This window comes from Alexandromys fortis, unplaced genomic scaffold (genome assembly GCF_014885135.2).
Source record: "Alexandromys fortis isolate MF-2015 unplaced genomic scaffold, M_Fortis_MF-2015_v1.1 scaffold_25, whole genome shotgun sequence".
NCBI lineage: Eukaryota > Metazoa > Chordata > Mammalia > Rodentia > Cricetidae > Alexandromys > Alexandromys fortis.
This window is the reverse complement of record NW_026067904.1, coordinates 10,063,816-10,084,162: the sequence shown is the minus strand read 5'-3', so window position 1 is coordinate 10,084,162 and position 20,347 is coordinate 10,063,816. Positions and strand designations below refer to the sequence as shown.

Sequence of the window (20,347 nt, the reverse complement as noted above, 5' to 3'; positions counted from 1 at the left end):
TATATATCAACCATGACGAAAAACAAAACACAACACAATATCCCAAAAGGCTGGTGCTGCAGGAAGCCTGGAGACTGCCCTTCTCAATCAGGCCACAACGGTCTGTCTAGTCTCGGATTTCTACTTCAGAAGACGGTGTGACTGACTGTCATAGCAGTTAAACACAGTTCTGACTAAAGAACTCCCTATGTGCCACCTCTGCTCTTGGTCTCTTCCAGTTATTCAGTCTGTAAGCCATCTCATTCTCAAGTGGCAAAGTGATTAGAGCTCGGAAAGGGGAGAAAAGTAGCTGCATTTAGACTTCCCTATTTCTTGAATCCTATTGTTTTAGAAATGGTCACACTATGTAATTGGCTGAATTCAAATGCATGATTCTCCTGCTACAGTCTCCCAAGTACTGACATTATAAGGCTGTGCTACCATGGCTGGCCTCTGAATTGAGTGAATTTTAATCCATAACACTGATTCCTGCAGTAACTACTTATTAAGTGCCTCCACTACTATATCACTGGCACTAAAAAATGGGTGCAAGAAAAACAAAATAAAAGACACGACCCTAGAATTTCCTTCATGAAATTTTTGTTTGTTATTTGTTTTCTTCTTTTTTTAAAAAAAAATATTTATTTATTATGTATACAATGTTCTGTCTGTGTGTGTATGTCTGCAGGCCAGAAGAGGGCACCAGACTTCATTACAGATGGTTGTGTGCCACCATGTGGTTGCTGGGAATTGAACTCAGGACCTTTGGAAGAGCAGGCAATGCTCTTAACCGCTGAGCCATCTTTCCAGCCCCCATTTGTTTTCTTCTGTTTCTATCTTATTTCCAGAAGCTATGAATGAAAAGAGTTGCAGTTTAGTGGAAGACAATTCTACAGCATGTTCCTATAGTTCTCTGCATCATAAAAGTGAGCCAAGAGGGCTAAGTTCTAACCAGGTACCTTCGTCATCGTCCTCTAGGTCTGCCAGAGTTGGTGCATTAGGAAGTGAATACAGAGAAGACTGGATGAGCTGAGTCAGTTTTGAAATACCATTAATCACCATGCTTCCCAGTGGAATGATGTGTTCTATGGGAACAAAAAGAATGACAAGTGGTAGGTTAGACAATGGTGACCATAAGTGATTTTGCTTGGCTAACCCAATAAACCCACTGAGAGGGGCTCCATGGCTGAGGAGCCTGAGAGAGGGTCACAGAAGAGGAGCAAACACTAGCTTTTTATGCAAACAAACTGAGGAACTGGGCTACAAGGATGATGAGCAGTTCTAACCATGTTTATTATGGCACCATTGAAAAGTTTTTAATGGTATATTCACAAGGGCTAGAAAATTTACTCAGTAACTCTGTTTGAAGACTAAGTGACTTAAAACATATTCTCACTCAATTCCCTTGTATTAGCCAGAACTACTTTCTTTTCTTCTTTTGGTTTGTTTGTTTGTTTTTGTTTTGTGGGAGACAGGGTTTCTTTGTAGCCTTAGATGTTCTTAGTTGTCCTGGAACTCACTCTGTAGACCAAGGTGGCCTTGAACTCACATAGATCCATCTGCTTCTGCCTCCTGAGTACTGGGATTAAAGCACATGCCACCATTGCCTGGTAAGAACTAAAGTTTCCAATGGAATCGTGGCTTTATGTAATAGACACTTTTTTTTTTTTTTAAATTATAAACCTTCATGATGAAAAATAGCTGTCCTTCCGTTTGGCATTTTCCCTTGATATAGAGAACTTAGCACCCTTCTTGTTTGTTGGGTCTGGTCTTTTATGAACAGGGTATAACTAAGAAACAGCATACTACATATTACCTCATATTATATAGAAATGAAAATGAAATTTATGCTCTGGCAATGCTGAAGCACACATGGGCAGCCTATATATGGAGGTTCTGTTGAACTTGTCCATATTGGGTTTCATGGTCTAATTGATGAGGACTGCTGACCAGGTCTCTCCCTCAAGAGGGCACCAGATCTCAAGACAAATGGTTGTGAGCTACCATGTAGTTGCTAGGAATTGAACTTGGGACTTTTGGAAGAGCAGGCAGTGCTCTTAACCACTGAGCCATAATAGAACCCTGTTGATATAAGATGATGGATAAAGAGTGGCAAACAAAAACTCAGAAATCTAAAAAGGCTAGAATGAGCAAAGGAATACAGATCATGGAATACAAGGAAAGATCACTAAAGTAAATATTAAAGGCCACCTCTGCTACCTTTAATTAATTTTTATGTGTATGTGAGTGTCTGGCATATGTATGGATGCTCATGGAGGCCAGAAGAGTCAGTGGGTCCCATAGAGCTGGATTTACAGGTGATTATGAGTTACATGGATGCTTAGGAACCAAACTCAGACCCTCTGGAAGAGCAGTAAATGCTCTTAACCACCCAGTCATCTCTTCAGCTCTGTTGCCTTTTCTGTCACTGCATTAAGCCATTTAGTAATGGGGATAAAAAGACCGTGATTGAGAAATAAAGCAACAGAAGAAGATATTACAAGTATGAGCAAGGTTTTTAGTCCACTGAATAGAATGATTTTGGTAAAAGCTAATATCATACATTCATTAATAATCTATAAAAAGTACCTCTGGGTAGGTACAAGATACAGAAGTTTTAGAAATCATCAAAAAAGTCAACACAGATGTGCTAGCAGGAGGCAAAGATATGGAAGGGAGAAGTCAGTTGTGTGGCTTTTCTGTGTAACAGAAGTCACTCCTCCTTATCAACAGCAGTGGGGTGCTTCCCTAAGCCCAAGAACATGTAGAGATTTAGCTAGAGTATAAAGAAATAAAGGCTCCTTTGAGGGCACATCTGGTAAGACTGTGCCAGGCACATGCTGGGCCCTAAAGGGTACTTCAGGACTTCCTAACTTATGAACCTTTTGAAGAATTTTCATATATATATAGTGTCTACCACCTTTCACATTTTACATACTATCTGAAATCTCTGGCATGTAACAAGCTGGGCTTCTACATCTGCAATGCAAATGTTTAGGTATAGATACATGGCTTAGATAAAAGCCTGGACATAGGTGTTTGGTGATGTAGGCTGAGGTGATTGATGTAAAAAAAGAAAGAGAAGCCCTTGTTCAAGGGTTAGAGCCTTAAAGTTGCACAGTGGTAAGAATGGCATTTGGAGCTTGGTCAGCTGTAAAGTAGAAAGTACTGCTGTAGCTACAGAGTTCTCAGGTGCTTTATGTTTGAGTCAGTTGGGTTCTCTATGTGGTGACTATTTCCTCTAGCAAGAAGTCTCTAAACTGGGCTTCTAGATCAGGACAACTCAGGCTCAAACACTGTAAAAGTAGGAAAAGCACTGATAGCATTGATTAGCATTGGAGGGGAGGGGATCACAGCTTCTGGATTTGACACTTGAGACCCACAAGAATAGTATAGATGAAAAGATCTTACAATGCTAAAGACCTTCAGAGCTGCTCATCTAACCTCTACCAGGAGAGTGTTCTCCAACATCAAGGAGGCTGACTTACCATCCAGCTTCACACTCCATGTCATATGAAAACCATTGGTCATCAAATAGAAGTTTCTCACATCTTCAGGCATTACACAGTTGTTTTTCTAGAATCAGAAATTGCTTGGTGTTAGGCCAGGGCTTGGAGAGCAGATGAATGCATTGTCTCAGAGTTCTGCATACAATGTTAACCATCTTCTTTATCCTCCATGTAGAAAGTTGGATACTACCTATAAAATTACTAGACAGGTACTAGGCCTAGCAAACAGTTAACAGTGTGTTTCTGTGTGTGTCCGGATAAAGCAAATTAGGTCTCTGTTGTGTCATGATATGTTAGCTGGAGAGGGTGCTCAAAGGGAGTAGAAGCTAAGAGGGGACAATGGGATGTAGCAAGAGGATGTTCCAAGTAAAGTGTGACATTATCAGAGCAGATCGCCATAAATTGCAGATCCATGTACATGTATTCTGAGACAAATTATTGGACAGGAAAACACCTTAAAAGTGTGCTGTGTATGTTATTTCCACAGCATTTACTAACATGATTCTCTTTTGACAGTTCTTAACACAAAGATTACAATAGGATATACAAAAGTATTTCATATGGATAAAAACGTCACCCAAACTGGAGGTGTGGAGAATAAAGGAACAGCTTAATGTTTTTTTAGGCAGTAATAGGAGCAAGCCTTAAAATCTAACTCACTTACACCTATGTACAGGCCTGATTAGTCTTCTCTACTTAACCCAAATCCCTGAAATGCAGAGAGGTTAAATTCTTCAGGTTCTTTCTGGAATCTTTTCCAGTAATTTCTGACATGGTTACGGAGGCAAAAAGACAATACAGTAGCAACTTCAAGCTTCTGGCTTTGTGGATCCTTATAAGGTGTGATACCAACCACTATGTACATCCTTCACTTTGGGTCATACTGTCAGTCCTAAATACTAAGTGTAGTGTTCCGCAGCAGGACAATCTGGGTTCATTTTCCAACTCAGTCATTAGTTGAGTGACCTTGGGCACTATTGTTTAAATGGCTAATCTAGGTTTAAGAATACACTCTAAGGTGAAATCTACAGAACACTTGAGGTGGGGAAGGCACAACCTGATAGGAAAAAAGAGGACTGAGAAGTTATGGTAACATCTTTAAGAATTTTATGTGAAAACTTAGGCTCACAGGTGATTTTAAGCAGCATTTGTTGGTTATAAAAATGGACAGCAGTTTTCATTTAAGTGAATTAAGTTTCTAAATTTCCTTTCTGTTTCTTGTTGTTTGTTATGTGTGTGTGTGTTTATTTTTTAAACCAAATACTTCCCAATCACACTTACAAGATTCTAAGGTTTTATTTCCTACTTAGTATATTAGCTTGAGCAGGGCTTGATGTTAGTGTCTTCTGTTCATTCTTGGGACTTTCAATAGGACACCTGCAGTTATGAATATTGTTAAGATTCTAACTTCTGAGAGAGTCAGCAGAAAAGAGCTACTGGAAGAAAAAAAGGTTAGCATCAAAACCACAGAGCTACAAACCCTTGTGACCTACAAAATAGTGACTTGTCTACAAGATATACTGGTATAATAGTGGCACAAATGTTATGGAAGTAACCTTTTGACTTGATTTAATGAGATGGAATCTGCACCTCATGTTGCTAAGATGACCAAGAACCCAAGACTAGACAGGTTATGGACCTAAGAGAATACCCATTACTTATTCTTCTAAAGGAACATAGTATGCATATGACTCCTAATGGCACACAACTATACCTATAGATCAGTGCCTTGCTCAATCCATATCAGAGAAGCTTCTTCCTCTTGCAGTAGATGGGAATTATCAGAGACCACAACTGGACAATGTGCAAAGAGAGAGAGACGAGAGACTTTGCAGCACTCAGTCTTAGAGGGAATATCTTCATCAGTCTCCCACCCCCATCCAAGGCTCAGAGAATGATGAAGAATAGGAGTCAAAAAAAAATTGTATGAACCAGAGGTGATGGATTACTCCAAGGAAATAGTGTCGTCAAGATACAATAGGACTGGGCCGGGCGGTGGTGGTGCACGCCTTTAATCCCAGCACTCGGGAGGCAGAGGCAGGCGGATCTCTGTGAGTTTGAGACTAGCCTGGTCTACAGAGCTAGTTCCAGGACAGGCTCCAAAGTCACAGAGAAACCCTGTCTCAAAAAACCTAATAGGTTGCAATTATTTAAGAGACAAATTTGGAGAAATAGGAGTATAGCTAAAACTTTAGCCATGAGACAGTAACTATTGAAACTGTGATGGGCACTGTTGTATTCATATCTGTAAATGTTTAATAGTCTCCACACTTTAGGAAAATACATTATGCAAAAGTGAAAAACTGTGATTATTCTTTTTTTGATTTTTCAAGACAGGGTTTCTCTGTATCTTTGGAATCTGTCCCTAGAACTAGCTCTTGTAGACCAGGCTGGCCTTGAACTCACAGAGATCTGCCTGCCTCTTCCTCCCAAGTGCTGGGATTAAAGGTGTGCGCCACTATCACCTGAACCTATTCATTATTCTTAAAAAAATTTTTCACTTATTTTATGCGTATTGGTGTTTTGCCTGAATATCTGTGTGAGGGTACCAGATCCCCTAAAACTGGAATTATAGATAGTTGTGAGCTGCTTTGTAGGTGCTGGGGGTTGAACCTGGGTCCTCTGGAAGAGCAGCCAGTGCTCTTAACCTTTAAGCCATATCTTCAGCCCCTCTATTCCAGGTATTATATATGCTTTACTGGATTACAAAAAGATTTTTTATTTTTCATTAAATTAAAACCAAACAACTCAGACCTTAAGCAGAATGTTTCAGACTCAGTATTACTGTCAAATTGACTTAAAATCCCATAGTGGGCATAGTGGTGTACGTCTGTAATTAAACCATTAGTGGCAGGGTGTGTCTGTATGTGTAAGGCAGGAGACTACATAGCTGTAGGCCAGTCTGAGATACGTGGCGAGGTCTTGTCTTAAAAAAAAAAAAAAAAAGGAAAGAGAATCCTGATACCTGGAATCTTCCTTGGCAATTCTGATTTTGTAGATCTGAACTACGATCCAAGAATCTTATTTTCCATATGATACCAGTGCCTTTGGTGCACATTTGTAAGTCTAGAGATCACAGCTTTAAGCATTAGATTCTAAAGGCTATTGTGTGCATACTAGCTGGACCCTTTCATCCTTGTCTTTGGCCTAGCTGTTTCCCTACAAGTAGGGTGACGTGACACTGTGTGTGGGTATGTGATACTAGCTACATCAGTCCAGCATGAGGTGTTCAGTTCTGTTCTCATTTTGTGATTCTAAAACAGAGATTTTTTCCCTGGGCAGTTAAGTTTCTTGTATAGCATATACTAACATTTTACCTGCACTTTTTAAAAAGTTCTTTTTTCTTTTTTTTTTCTTTACTTTTTTTTTTTTTTTTTTTNTAAAAAAAAAAAAAAAAAGATACAATAGGACTGAAGAATTCATCGAGACTGTAGTAGCACACATAAGACCTGCTCAGGTTCAAGCCAGACAGTGTCTGGGCACTCAGAAGGGAAAGTAGACACAGGGTCCTATTTCTAGCCAAGGAGCCATCTGTAATTGATACTGGCTAACAAAGGGAAAATCAGTGTTCACAAGTGGAATCTCACAAGGTACATCAATCACACTCTAGGGTAGGCCCTGAGCATAGGAGTAGATAGCCAACACAAAACAAACTCAATAGGATCTTTGTAGACTTTTTGTTTCATTACATTTTGCCTTGGCATTTTTTGTCTTATCAATCTTTTGATTGTTTTGATTTTAATTTTTGTAGGGTTTTTGCTTCTTACTTTGTTTTGTTTTTTGAAACAGACAGAAAAAGGAAAAGAATGTGAAGTTGGGTGGGTAGATAGGTAAGTAGAATCTGGGATGAATTGGGGAAGGAGAAAAACATGAACAAAATCTATTTTGTGAAAAGAAATTTTTCAGTTAAAAAAAAAAAGATTACTTCTATAGCTCTAAGAGGCTAAGACCTACTTACAGATTTTGGCTGCTGGTGCCATCTACTGACAGAGAAACACAAACTTGAGACTTCTAGCCTTTTTTATTTTGGACCAGCAGAAAAACCAGGATGTTAGGGGCATAGTTTACATATACACATTTATACATACATATAGTTTATATATACACATTTATACATACATATAACACACAGTACATAGCACATATACACATGTAACACATATATATGTATATACATGTACGTAAGATATATTTATACACATATGTATGCTACATCCATGGCGGTGACGCTGGTGTAGCAGAAATGCCTCTGCAATGGACCAAGGCCAATGGATCAGGGTCTGAGCTCTTCGGAGATGAGCCCCAGGCAGTTCCCTGGCAATCAGCTGTACTAATGATGCCAGAAGAACTGTCTCAGTGCCGATCTCCACCTTGGCGCCGATGGAGTCTTTTTCTCCTTGTTTGTCTGTCCTGTGTCTTTTTCTTATCCTGCCAGCAGTCTGCACTAAGCAATCAGGGAATTACCTAGAGCCCCTACCTTATACAGGAAAGTATGATGAATTTGGGATTAGATGGGTTAAGCAGGCCTCCCTGGTGTATACTAAGCCAGGAAGAAAGAAAGGAACTGTTAGAAAACATGAAGCCAGCTTTAGAGTATTGGTATAAAACTTGGTGGAAGCCATTTGCAGTTAATAAATATCAAAGTGCCACTAAACTGTATGAAGCATACTTCTCGGGGGAAAGGGACCCTGGCCCTTGAGGTCAGGAAGATGCCCATATTCTGAAAATCAGGAAATGTGCCGAGATGTGGTTGGTGGTGTGAGACAGATTTCAGAAGAACTCTTAGATCATGTCTTTGAGCAATGACCACAATCTGATACTTAAAATAGATCATCTATAAGCAATTGTGCTGTTCCTTTTGTTTTTATTTTATGATCTGATGATGTAGACCCCTGCCAAGTTCCTTGATTGTGAAATTATATAATCCTTGCCTGAGCCGAAGTAAAGTTGCAGCAGCATATTCAACTTCATTGAGTGTGTCTGTCTGTCATTTCCTCGCCGATTCCTGATTTCTCCTTGAGCCTTCACCCCTGTTCTCCCTCGGTCGGTGGTCTCCACGAGAGGTGGTCCATGGCATATGTATGCCATACATATAGCACATATACATGCATATACATAAATGATGTGTGTGTGTGCGTGCGCACGCACACACGCTTGCCTGTGCCTTGCTCTGTAGCTCAGGTGGCCCTCCACCTCTTGATTCCTCTGCTTCAGCTTTCAGAATTGCTGGAATTGCAGAGTGCACCACTATGCTCAGCTCTTCCAGCTATTCTTAATAAACAGTTTATGCGATACCTGCAGAAAGGGCTGGTAGAATTCCAGTAGTACTAATTACTCATTTGCTGATGTAATACATTTATCTCACCAAGAAAGACATTACTTTATACATGCAGTGTGTGTGTGTGTGTGTGTGTGTGTGTGTGTGTGTGTGTGAGAGAGAGAGAGAGAGAGAGAGAGAGAGAGAGAGAGAGAGAGAGAGAGAGAACGCATAGTATAAACCTATATGCCCATGGATGCTAGAGGCCAAACTTGGGCGTCATTCTTCAGGTGCTGTCTACCTTTTTGCTTTTTGATACAAGGACACTCACTGAATTAGGGTTACAAGTGCATCCACCACACTTGGCTCCCCCCACCCCCATGGGTTCTGGTATCAAATATAGGCCCTCATGCTGTGTCAGTACTTTACTGAATGAGCTAATTTTTTTTAAAGAATTATTCAAACTTCACAAATCAGAGTAAACTATCAAAATAAAATATTTCAAGTACTAACCTCAGCATATAAATTGTGAAGTAAACCAAATTTCATGAAACATACTAAATCTTCACTATTCTTCTAACAGTGACTGGTGGGTCCTTGCCTGGCCTTTAAGGTAGCTTTGCTACAGGTCTTTTGTCCCAGGCACCCATGGTCCTGACAGGGCCTCCTGTCACAGCGAGCTTTATTTAGTGAAGTTTTCAGGGTACTATATTTAGGTGGTTTATCTGCCCTGGTCAATGACTCACTTGCTGATATTTTATTTTCTCTTTCAGCCAATATAAAGTTGGCTTTTCCTGGGCTGGGGAGAACAGCCTACCTACTTCAGAGGGCATCTTCCCACAACAAATACATACTCACTCTTTCCTTTTGCTCCCAACCTTTGGTGGCAGAAGATGGGAAGGAACGAGAAAGAAGATAATGGACAGGAAGTGAATGAAAAGGGGACATAATGAAGATTGGAGGGAGGAGCTAAAGAGAAAGTCAGGAATAACCCTGCAGACCAGCAACACAGAAATCATGTATTCCAGCACAAGGTAAGGTTCTGTAACACAGCTCTCCACTTTCAATGCTTTCTCCTCTAACCACAAATTTCTTTAAACTACACTAAAAACGGAACCCACTAGAAACTCTACTATTACACAATCTGTTTTAGAAACTGAATTTCTAGAAACTCTTCATCAGAATTGTCTATACCTCAAGGTAGGGGAGGAGCTGCTCACTGTCTCTTGCTCACCTGCCTACTTCTACACAATCTTGTATGCCACTCTTCCCTCTACCATTGAGGTACTTTATCTGGGAAGGGCATAGGACAGAAGATACAAAGGGGCAGGGAGGGGTATTAATTTTGAAACAGGTACTTGTCTTTGCTAAGCTGACAATCTTGAGTTCCTGTTGCAAATACAGCCAAATAAAGGGTTTCTCATGAAGCCCACCAAGAAGGCACATGAAAATAATACTGGCACTCTGAAGCAATGAGTACAAATTTATCTACTTAAAGTCTTCTTTGAGAGGACGTTCTCTAGTGGAGGAAAAACCTGGGTCGTGGCGTGATGGTATGAAATTCCTAGGACAATTCTCAAAAGCATCTTCAAAGTTCTTCCTCGAAAAAGGCAGAGGAGGTGGTTTATTGAAACCTTTTTGGTGAGTATGGTCTAAGAGTCTCTAAGAGTCTGGAGCCAAAGATAAAGTGCTGAAGACTGTTCTGTACACAATTAAAAACAATTCTAAAATTTGTCTTATCTAGGGGTCAATACTTGCATTGCTGAGGCTCTGATAAAACTCAGCTAAGATAACCTTCAGGTCAATAATGCCCAATTAAGGCTTACCCAATTAAGATTCTAAAGCAGGATTGTCAGGGAGGTCTTTGCAAAGGCAGCAACCTGGCTTCAGAGCTCTTGGTGTGGTTCCTTCGATTTTAGGACTCTGCATAAACAGCCAGGCTATAATGTCATAGTCTTATAGTCTCCTGACTTGTTTTATCTAATTCATTAATCCATCATTTAATAAGTATCTATTATGACATTACTATAGGTTGGGCACTAGAAACTGTGAATGAGCCAAGAGGAGGCTGGGTTATACATGGACTGCTAATGCAAACCCACCTTCCTCTTCATCCTTGACAGAACACTCTCTTAACTAAAGAGCACTGTATCCTATTAAACACTTGCAATCTAGGCTGCAGACTGATGTAAACACAGTTCAAAGAGGAGGTTTTTGAGCAATCTTTCACTTTTCTGGTCAAAAGTGACAGACATGGAATCAGCTTTTCTTCCTGCCTTGAGCTCTAGGCGACAGGTGTAAGTCTAGCAATCATCTAGCTAGCACAAATGAAAAGGGCACAAGAATTTCAGAAACAGTGGCTTAATACTGTCTGATGAAGCAACTCAAACTGCCCATCACAAGACTTCTTACATAAAAACAATACTCTTTGTCTAAGCTATTGCTAGCATTATATAGAGAAAAATGAACAACATGTGTGGATCTTTGATGGACAAAGAAGACCAGGAAGGGTCCTGAGGAGGAGGGGAGGTCAGAAGATAGTGGCGCTTTAGCATCCAAACGATTTGTGGGTAGCAAATTGGCCTGGAAAACTACCTTCTAACTGGAGACAAACAAATGAACAAACAAAGAAAACACCAATAGCAGCTATCTCACTGGGTGTCTGAGGAAGAGTAGAGATGCTGAGGAGCTCAGGAAAATGTAATGGCCTTCTTGGAGGAAACTAAGAGCACATCTACCATTCCATCTCTAGATCAACCTAAATGGACTGATTGGATAAGAACAGAGTAGTAAGAAGAGGCTCATAATAAATCCTACTCATACCCCAGAAACCAAGGTATCTGCTGCTAAAACAGTTTAGTTCCTAAGCTCAGTTTGGAGAGTTCCCTGAGTACCATATGCCATCACATCACAGCGATACCCAGAGAAAGAGTACTGCACAAACTCTGCTCTCATCCATTCGGCCTCCTATTGAATAGCAATACCATGGGACCTTTCCCACCAAAGGTACTGGGAAATAGCTAGGAAGCTGTCCCAGCAGCTTAGGAGACTTTAATTGTTGACTCTTAGCTCCCAAAATAGCTTGGCAGCCACCTCGAGAAGTTCAACCTACAAATGCCTTGGGAAGCAGACAGGTGGTTCCACTCATCTGGGAATTCAAGGCTGGTGGTAGGGATGATTGAGCAGCATTCTTTGAGTGGCTTGGCTCAGTGAAGCCCAGGGAAAAACCACAGTTATTTTTCAACAGACAAGAGGCAGCTGAACGCCTCAACCTTAGAAGCTGGCCTGCTGATGCTTTGAAAAATGAAGGCGACGCCCTGCTCATCACCCTTATTCCTGGGAAACAGCTAGGAAGCCTGTCTGCAAAAGTTGGCACCAGATAACCTGCAGACAACACCTCTGGAGCTCTTGGACACTGGCAAGTAGTTGGTCTGAGCCCAATGGATGTTCTAGTGAACAAGAATCTCTCATACTAACAGTGTATCCCACTGCTGGGCATGCTGTGATAGTACCCCACACAATGTGACCTATAAAAATCGACAGGTACCCCACACCTAGCTTGGTGCATCATGTCCAGAGCTGTAGTAAACCTGTTGCATCTAAAAGACCTGTATCTCAGGTGTTGTGAGAATTTGGCAACTACTGCAGCAGAGATCAGGGAATTATCTGCAGATATCACCAACTTTGATTACTGCTGAAGAAATCACATAGAAACTGAAGTGTCAACGTGTAGTCGAACTCAATGTAGCATATTTAGCCAACATTCTAGAACAGAACTATAAAATTTTTTATTGTAAAAGTCATTCTATAAAAATTAGGGTAAGCAACTGACTTACCAGATGCAGAACAAAACAAAACAAAAACTCTAGAAAAAAAGCCACAAAAAACACATGAAAAAATGAGACAAGAAACATGAAATGAAGCAAAGCAAAGTAAAATAGCTCTAAAGAACACAACGTTCTAGCAATAGATCCCAAAGAAAAGAAAAGCAATTTACTACTTAAGAAAGAAGTCAGCTGCATGGTTTTAAATGGAAAATTTTAAGATGTAAGATAAGAATGAACAAAGAAATAAATATTATAAGAAGGCAGCAAACAGGAATTCTGAAGCTAACGAGCTAAATAATAATACAGTAAGAGTCTCACCAGCAGAATAGATCAAGCAGAAGGAAGATTTCTAAGAATTAAAAAAAGCTTTTCAAATGCCCAGGCCACCATCAAGACTGAAAACTATTATGAGAATTCAGAAGAAGGGAGAAGCAAAGAAAATGTATGCAAGGAAGTAATTGCTGAAAATAATTGGCAATTGGAAAAAAATGCCAAATCTTGGTACAGATACTCATAATTCAGTCTAGGAAGCTCAAGGTCTTGGTGAAGAGACTAATATCCCCAGTCTAGGAAGTTCAAAGGCTGAAATAATGCAGTGGTTCTCAGCCTTCCTAAGGCTGTGGCCCTTTAATACAATTCCTCATGTTGTGGTGACTCCCAACCATAAAATTATTTCATTGCTACTTTGTAACTATAATTTTTCTACTGCTATGAATCATAATGTAAATATTTTTGGAGACAGAGGTTTGCCAAAGGGGTTGAGATCCACAGGTTGAGATCCGCTGTCCTAATGTATTCCAACAAGGAAAGAAGAGTGAATCACATGGTACAAGAAAACTATCTAAGGTATAAAAGTAATTTAAGAACAGAAACATTTTTATCGAACTAGTGAAGTACCTAGATTAGTAAAACATACATCTGGATATGTATGCTAGAGTGTTCCTAGACAGCATTACCAGTCAGGAGACCCATCCTAAATGTATGTGTGTGTGTGGGGGGGGCAGTATCCTATAAGACAAGGTCCTGGTGAAGTACAAAGCAGGAAAGGAGAATCCCAACAGTACCGGCAATTCTCTTTTTGTTTCCTGGCCACCATGATAGAAGCTACTGTGCTTTGCCATACCCTGCCTGCCATGATTGATTAAAACCTCTAAAATTGTAAGACAGACTTGATTTGTTTCTCTACCTTAAACTAAAGTAAAACAGAAGAGCTTAACAGCATACTTCTTTAAATGTTTCTAATTGGAAGTCTTAGATCACTGGGAACATGTCCTTAAAGGGGATAATGGAATTTCAGCCTCTCCCTTTCCCTCCTCTGTCTTTCAGTTGCTATGAAGTAAACAGCTTTCTTTACTACACACTCCAGCCAGGATATACCATCTTTACAAAGGCCCAAAAGCAAACAGCTAAGAAACTATAGATTGAAATCTCCAAAACCATGCGTCAAAACAAACTTTTCCTCTTTTCAAGTTGATTTATTTCATATATTCATTATAGTAATGGAAAACTGAACACTATGACATACAAAAAGAAATCAGAAGTGAATAGGAGTAGCTTGTTAACTTGTATCAGATAAAATAGACTTTAAGTCAGAAACTACAAAGAGATGAAGGTCACTATATAAAAGAAAATGGATCAAGTCAACAAAAGGAAGCATATAAATATATATGCATATGTGAGTGTGTATGTATGTATCTTAGGGTTTCTATTGCTGTGAAAAGACACCACGACCATGGCAACTCTTACAAAGGACAACATTTAATTGAGGTGTCAGCTTACAGTTCAGAGGTTCAGTCCATTTTAATCATGTGCAGTGTGCAGGCAGACATGGTACTGGCTCTATCTTGATCAGAAGTTACTATGACACCAAGCAAAGCTTAAGCAAAAACTACCACAAAGTCTGTCCCCAACAGATACTTCTTCCAACAAGACCATATCTACTTCACCAATGCCAACCTCCTAATAGTGCTATTCCCTTTTGGATTATGGGGGCCAATTACATTCAAACTACCATAATACATAATACCAAATATTTAATAAAGACACTTACTCTAACAGAGGAACAGATTCTAAACTAACAATAGCCAGGCACTGAAGCAATTTTATTAACAGATGATTTTTACCAGTGGACAAATCATTCATAACAATCAAGAAAAAAAAATCAGAGTTAAACTATACTTCAGACCTTATGGACACAACACACATCTATAGTTCATTTCAACAAAAAACTGCAGAATAACATTCTTTTTATTAGCACATGGAACATTCTATAAGGAAATTATGATAAGCTGTAAAACAAGTCTCATGAAATTTAAAGAAAATTTTGACCACAATGGAAATCAGTAAGAAGGACTTAAGAAAATACAAATATATCAGTTAAACAACATTCTCTTCAGAGAAAATCGAATGAATAAAGAAATCAAAGTAAATGTAAATATTTCCTAAAACAAGAGTGTCTCAGCTAAGCACTGGGCTGAGCTCCCAGGGTCCAATCGAAGGGATGGAGGTGCAATAATATGACCAAAGGGGTCAAGTCCATGATGGGGAAACCCACAGAAACAATTGACCTTAGTGAGTGGAAGTTTGCTGACTCCAGACTGACAACTGGGAAACCTGCATAGGACTGAACTAAGCCCTCTGAATATGGGTGACAGTTGTGTGGCCTGGGCAGTTCAGGGGGCCACTGGCAGTGGGACCAGGATTTTCCCCTAGTGCATAAACTGGCTTTTTGGAACCCATTCCCTGTGGAGGAATACCTTGCTCAGCCTAGATACAGGGGTGAGGACCTTGGTCCTGCCTCAAAGTGATGTGACAGACTTTGTTGACTTTCCATGGGAGACCTCTGACAAGTGGATGAGGGGTGAGGTGGGGAGAAGGTAGGGGGAATTCAAGGAGGGTAACTGGGATTGGTATGTGAAATAAAAAGATTGTTTTAAACAAATTTAAAAAAGGATTACAAAAGGCAAAAAATAAACAAACAAAAAAACCCCAAGGGTGTCTTAATTGGGTTTCTTCTATTACTGTGAAGAGATACCATGACCATAGCAACTGTTAGAAACATTTCCTTGTGGTGGCCCACTTACAGTTCAGAGGTTTGCCCATTATCATCATGATATGTATGTATGTATGTATGGCGGCATGCAGGCAGACATGTTGCTAGAGAAGGAGCTGAGAGCGCTTACATCTTGACTCATTGGCAACAGGAAGTGGTCTGAGTCACTGGGTAGTATCTTGTGCCCACTACCACAGTGACACAATTCCTCTAACAAGGCCACACCTCCTAATAGCACCACTTCCTTTGGGTGCCATTTTTTTCCAATCCACCACAAAGGATAACATAAAACTTGAAGTATATTACTAAAACAATTTACAAGGTATAACAAAAGCAGTACTAAGAGAGACATTTATATCAGTCAGTGCCTACACACACATACAGAAAAGACTTCAAATACAGACTCTAATAATAAAACAAAGGAATGAGAAAAATAAGAATGAAGCTGAATTGCTAGAAGAAATTTCTTACTAAACAAAAAATTAGAACCAGGAGGACACATGAAGCACGAATAGACCAATAATGAGTAAGAATAGAGCAGTAATAAAGTCTCCCAATAGAGAAAACCCAGAACTGTATGGCTTTATTGCAGACTTTACCATATATTTAAGGAAAATTATTTTTATTTCTTCTCAAAGTATTCCAACATATTGAAAAGAGGCAACCCTTTCAAATTCATTTTCAAAGCCAGCATTACCCTGACACTAACTTAGACAAGGAGACAATGTGACAGAGTGGTGCCAAGGAATGTCAGAAGAGGAACAAAGGCTACAGAGAGTTAGAGGATAATTGGGGGATGGAAAAAAGGACACTTGTTTAGACCAGGGCTTGGAAAACTGTAGCACAAGGTCCTCTGCACCAAAATTATTCAACAAGTCACAGACATGTATATTGTTGGTTGCTTTCAATGTTTGTTCCCACAGCAAAAATGAGTTGCTGTGACAAATGAGATGCCACAGAGCCTAAACTATTTGTTCCTTGAACAGATAATACTTCCTGAATCTTGACTTTGACACATTTTCTACATGCTTTGCATGCAAAGGAGAGATGATCAAGCAGCTAGAAGGAGAAACATACTGAAGATTTCGCTTTGTCTTCTTTAGATGTTAAAGAGATGAACAAGCCCCTATAAGGAAGTTATCAGTGTACCACAGAGGGAGAAATGAAGCACTAACTGGAAGAGTAAGAGCTTGGGGGGCTGAAGAGGACTGTCACTTGTCACTTGGTAAATGTTTACAATGTATGTACAGCAGGAGTGTGTGAAGGACTTATCTGCAAGAAAACTTAGAATCTATGGCCACAATCTAAATAAGGCTGAAAAGAAAGGTATTTTGCCAAATTGTTGGGTCTCTGTGCGCCGTAGTTCCATCATCACTATACTGCACTGGAGAGTCTAACCCAAGAACTGTCAGGGACTCTGAAACTCTGCAATGTCACTAAGATGCTTAATAATATTGTGGTTCTCTTGGCCCCGGGATGTTGTGAAAATTCAAAGGCAGATTCTTTCATTATATACAAACCATGAAAAGTTCAGATAATGAAAAGCATTTAGGTCTGATAAACTTGCAGAGGGAAGCTGGGAAGCATCAGCCACACAGATCCGTTAGTGGTTTCTGCAACACTTAACCATTTTCTGTCTAGCATGACGCATACTAATAGGCACCTTTCTCTTCCACAGCTGAACTCGTAGTGTGTTGTGTTTATATACAACCTAAACATCCATTGCTTTCATAGATTCCCAGGGTCCGAGAAAACACTTTGCTGGGAAAGTGGGATGGAATAGAAGCTGTGATCTGACATGATAATAAGTTTCTTGCTCTAATCATTCCTTTCCGGGGCATTTAAACTGACCTCTCTTTGTTGAAAGATGAAGATTCTACACAGAAACTTACTTGTTCCCATGAAGAAATCATATGACGTTCAGCAGGTAGCTTTTCTATTATGCTAACTTCTGTCACACCTGGGGAAGATTCTGGAAGAAGAAAATATATGGTATAAAGTTGTAGTTGGCTTGCTCACACATTCTATACTTTAGGTTGGTTACGTGTTGATTACTACTCTATGGCTGTCAAATCCTTCTGATGAGCATTTACATCCCCTATGAGCAAAGTAAAGGACTGGCTGATCCCTCAAAGCCCCAGTACCATAACCTGTAGGACCCAGCATACCCCAAAGGAAGACCACAACTAAACTGTCTCTACCCTTTACATTTATCTAGTTGAATAACATACAGAGATTCTAAACTTTCAGTGATTACACATTGGATCTCTTGGTATATACACAGTTAAAAGGAATAAGGAATAACACCTCTTTAAGTTTCTAGAAGAAATACAATTTATCCAGGCACAGCGATACAGTACTTTAATCCAGCACTCAGGAATCAGAGGCAAGCAGGCAGGTATCTGTGAGATTGAGGCCAATATGGTCTACATATAGCAAGACAGCCAAGACAACCCTAATTTAAAAAAAAAAAAAAAGGACTTGGTTTAATTTTCTTTTAAATAAAATTTATCTACTGGACATGTTATTCTACTTGATGGAGTTCAGAATTTAAAAGCTAGACTAGGCTAGACTAGGCATGGTGGTACCACACTTTATTGAAGTACTTGCCAGAACGAGGGAGCTAGACCTAACAGAAGTCAAGGCTATACTGTAGTAGTGAGTTTCAGGTAAGTCCAAGCTGCAAATAATGCCTAAACAAACAAACAAATTCAAAGCTGGGGTTGGGGAGATGGCACAATGAGCAAAGACTGCTATGCAGTTTTGATGTGTGGTGTGGGAGGTCCTTCTGTCTATGATGTGCTGCTTTTATTGAATAAAGAATACTGCTTTGGGTCTATAGCAGAGCTATAGGGGAACAGAGCTAGGTGGGGAAAACTGGATGGAATGTTGGGAGAAAAAAGGCGGAGAGGGAGATGGAGGCCATGGAGCTGCCTCCAGAGTTAGACGCTGGAACTTTAGCCTGTAAGCCACAGCCACGTGGTGATACACAGATTAATGGAGATGGGTTAAATTAATACGTAAGAGTTAGCCAATAAGAAGTTAGAGCTAATGGACCAAGCAGTGATTTAATTAATAGTTTTTGTGTGATTGTTTCGGTTCTGGGTGGCCAAGACAAACAAGCATCTCCTCCCATACATATGTAGAGGATATGAATCCTCGTTCATAAAATAAAGAACAAGACCACTACTCGCCAACTATCAGGAAGATAAAAAGAAATGGTTTCACAGTGCCCTGTTAACATCCTTAATTTCAGGCTCTAGGCTTCTAGAATTCTGAGAGAGTAAACAGCTACCATTCAAAGCCACTCAGTCTATGGTACTTTTTACGGCAGACCTAGTAACTAATGGAAAGTCTACCTACTTTCTGTGATACTGCATGCATCATTCTCACTGCCGTCACCCTTACATCATGGCTACTGCAAACCATGATAAAAAAATCACACCCACAAACTCTCTTCTTGTTCTGATCTGTTCTTGGCATGCTACAAATCTTGTTCGACACGTTTGGTTGGCAAAATATGGGTTTTAATATATTTTTGTTTGATTTTATCTTTCATCGTCCGAACCTTTACTCCAATATCAGTTTTCTCATTGCCTCTATGTATCTAATCACCCCCAAACTAAATCTTTACTCATATTCAATTATGTTGTAGCTTCTTTCTGATACACATATACAAGTGTGTCCATGCTTCTGTTTACATATATTTCATGTTCTACCTCCACCACAAAACCACTTTAGATTACTCTGGTTTGCACTGATCTCTAATTTTCCTGATATAATTTCCCATACTATGTATGATAAATACTATATATTTATATTTAATGATATGATATTTTGAGCTATAAACTATTTTGAGCTATGTTTTTTAATATGAGGTCTAAGCGTCGTATCAAAAAATGTAATAAAATTAGTTTTTTATTTGCTCATATATGTGTGGATTGTATACATGTGAATGTGCAGCTCAAAGTTGACAATAGTCTTCCTTGATCACTTTCCGAAACCTTCCTATAGAAGCATAAAATTTTCCATTTTTACTCAATGTTCTAAGGTACTGAAAGCATGGTACTAAAGACAGAAAACATGAATGAGTCATTCTCCATCCTGGGATGCAGGGATGGAAGGTGCTGTCTTCCTTCAGTGGGAGCTGAATAGCGATGTTTGCTGACTTCAGAAATAGGCTAGTCTGGTGTCTACAGCTACAAGAGGACACATACAATCACCCAGTGTTTCAGCTCCCTGCAGTCACTCATTCTAAAATTGGGTGGTATCAGTTCCTTTCTTCTAACACCGTTTCTCCACTGTAAGGTAGTCTTATTTCCAGCTCCTTGAATTTGTGGTTGTTTTGTAACTGTCTCAACCATTAAAATCAATTATGACACACTATGCCAGTTTTGAACTTAAACTTTAAAGTCCTCCCCGCTCCATCTTGGTCTAGGAAGGTGGACATCCAAACTGGCTAGGCTCCCACAAAGCCAGAACATGAAGTAGGATCAAAACCCCGTGCCATTGTCCTTGGCTTCTCAGCAGCCCTCATTGTCCGCCATATTCAGAGAGTCCGGTTTTATCCCATGGTTTTTCAGTCGCAGTCCAGCTGGCCTTGGTGAGCTCACAATAGATCAGCCCCACTGTCTCCGTGGGTGGGTGCACCCCTCGTGGTCCTGACTTCTTTGCTCATATTTTCCCTCCTTCTGCTCCTCCTTGGGACATTGGGAGCTCAGTC

At 39.8% G+C, this 20,347-nt stretch overlaps 1 protein-coding gene across 1 annotated transcript in view; it reads right to left on the bottom strand.

The window, feature by feature from the left end:
- The window catches only part of Tpgs2 (tubulin polyglutamylase complex subunit 2), a 52,989-nt gene that overhangs the window by 11,858 nt on the left and 20,784 nt on the right, over nucleotides 1-20,347 (bottom strand). Inside the window, exons 2-4 of the mRNA XM_050134902.1 lie at nucleotides 17,517-17,596; nucleotides 3,468-3,555; nucleotides 939-1,064 (exon numbers count right to left, since the gene is read on the bottom strand). Of these exons, the coding sequence (XP_049990859.1) occupies nucleotides 939-1,064; nucleotides 3,468-3,555; nucleotides 17,517-17,596 (294 nt within the window). The remainder of the gene's footprint in view (nucleotides 1-938; nucleotides 1,065-3,467; nucleotides 3,556-17,516; nucleotides 17,597-20,347) is intronic.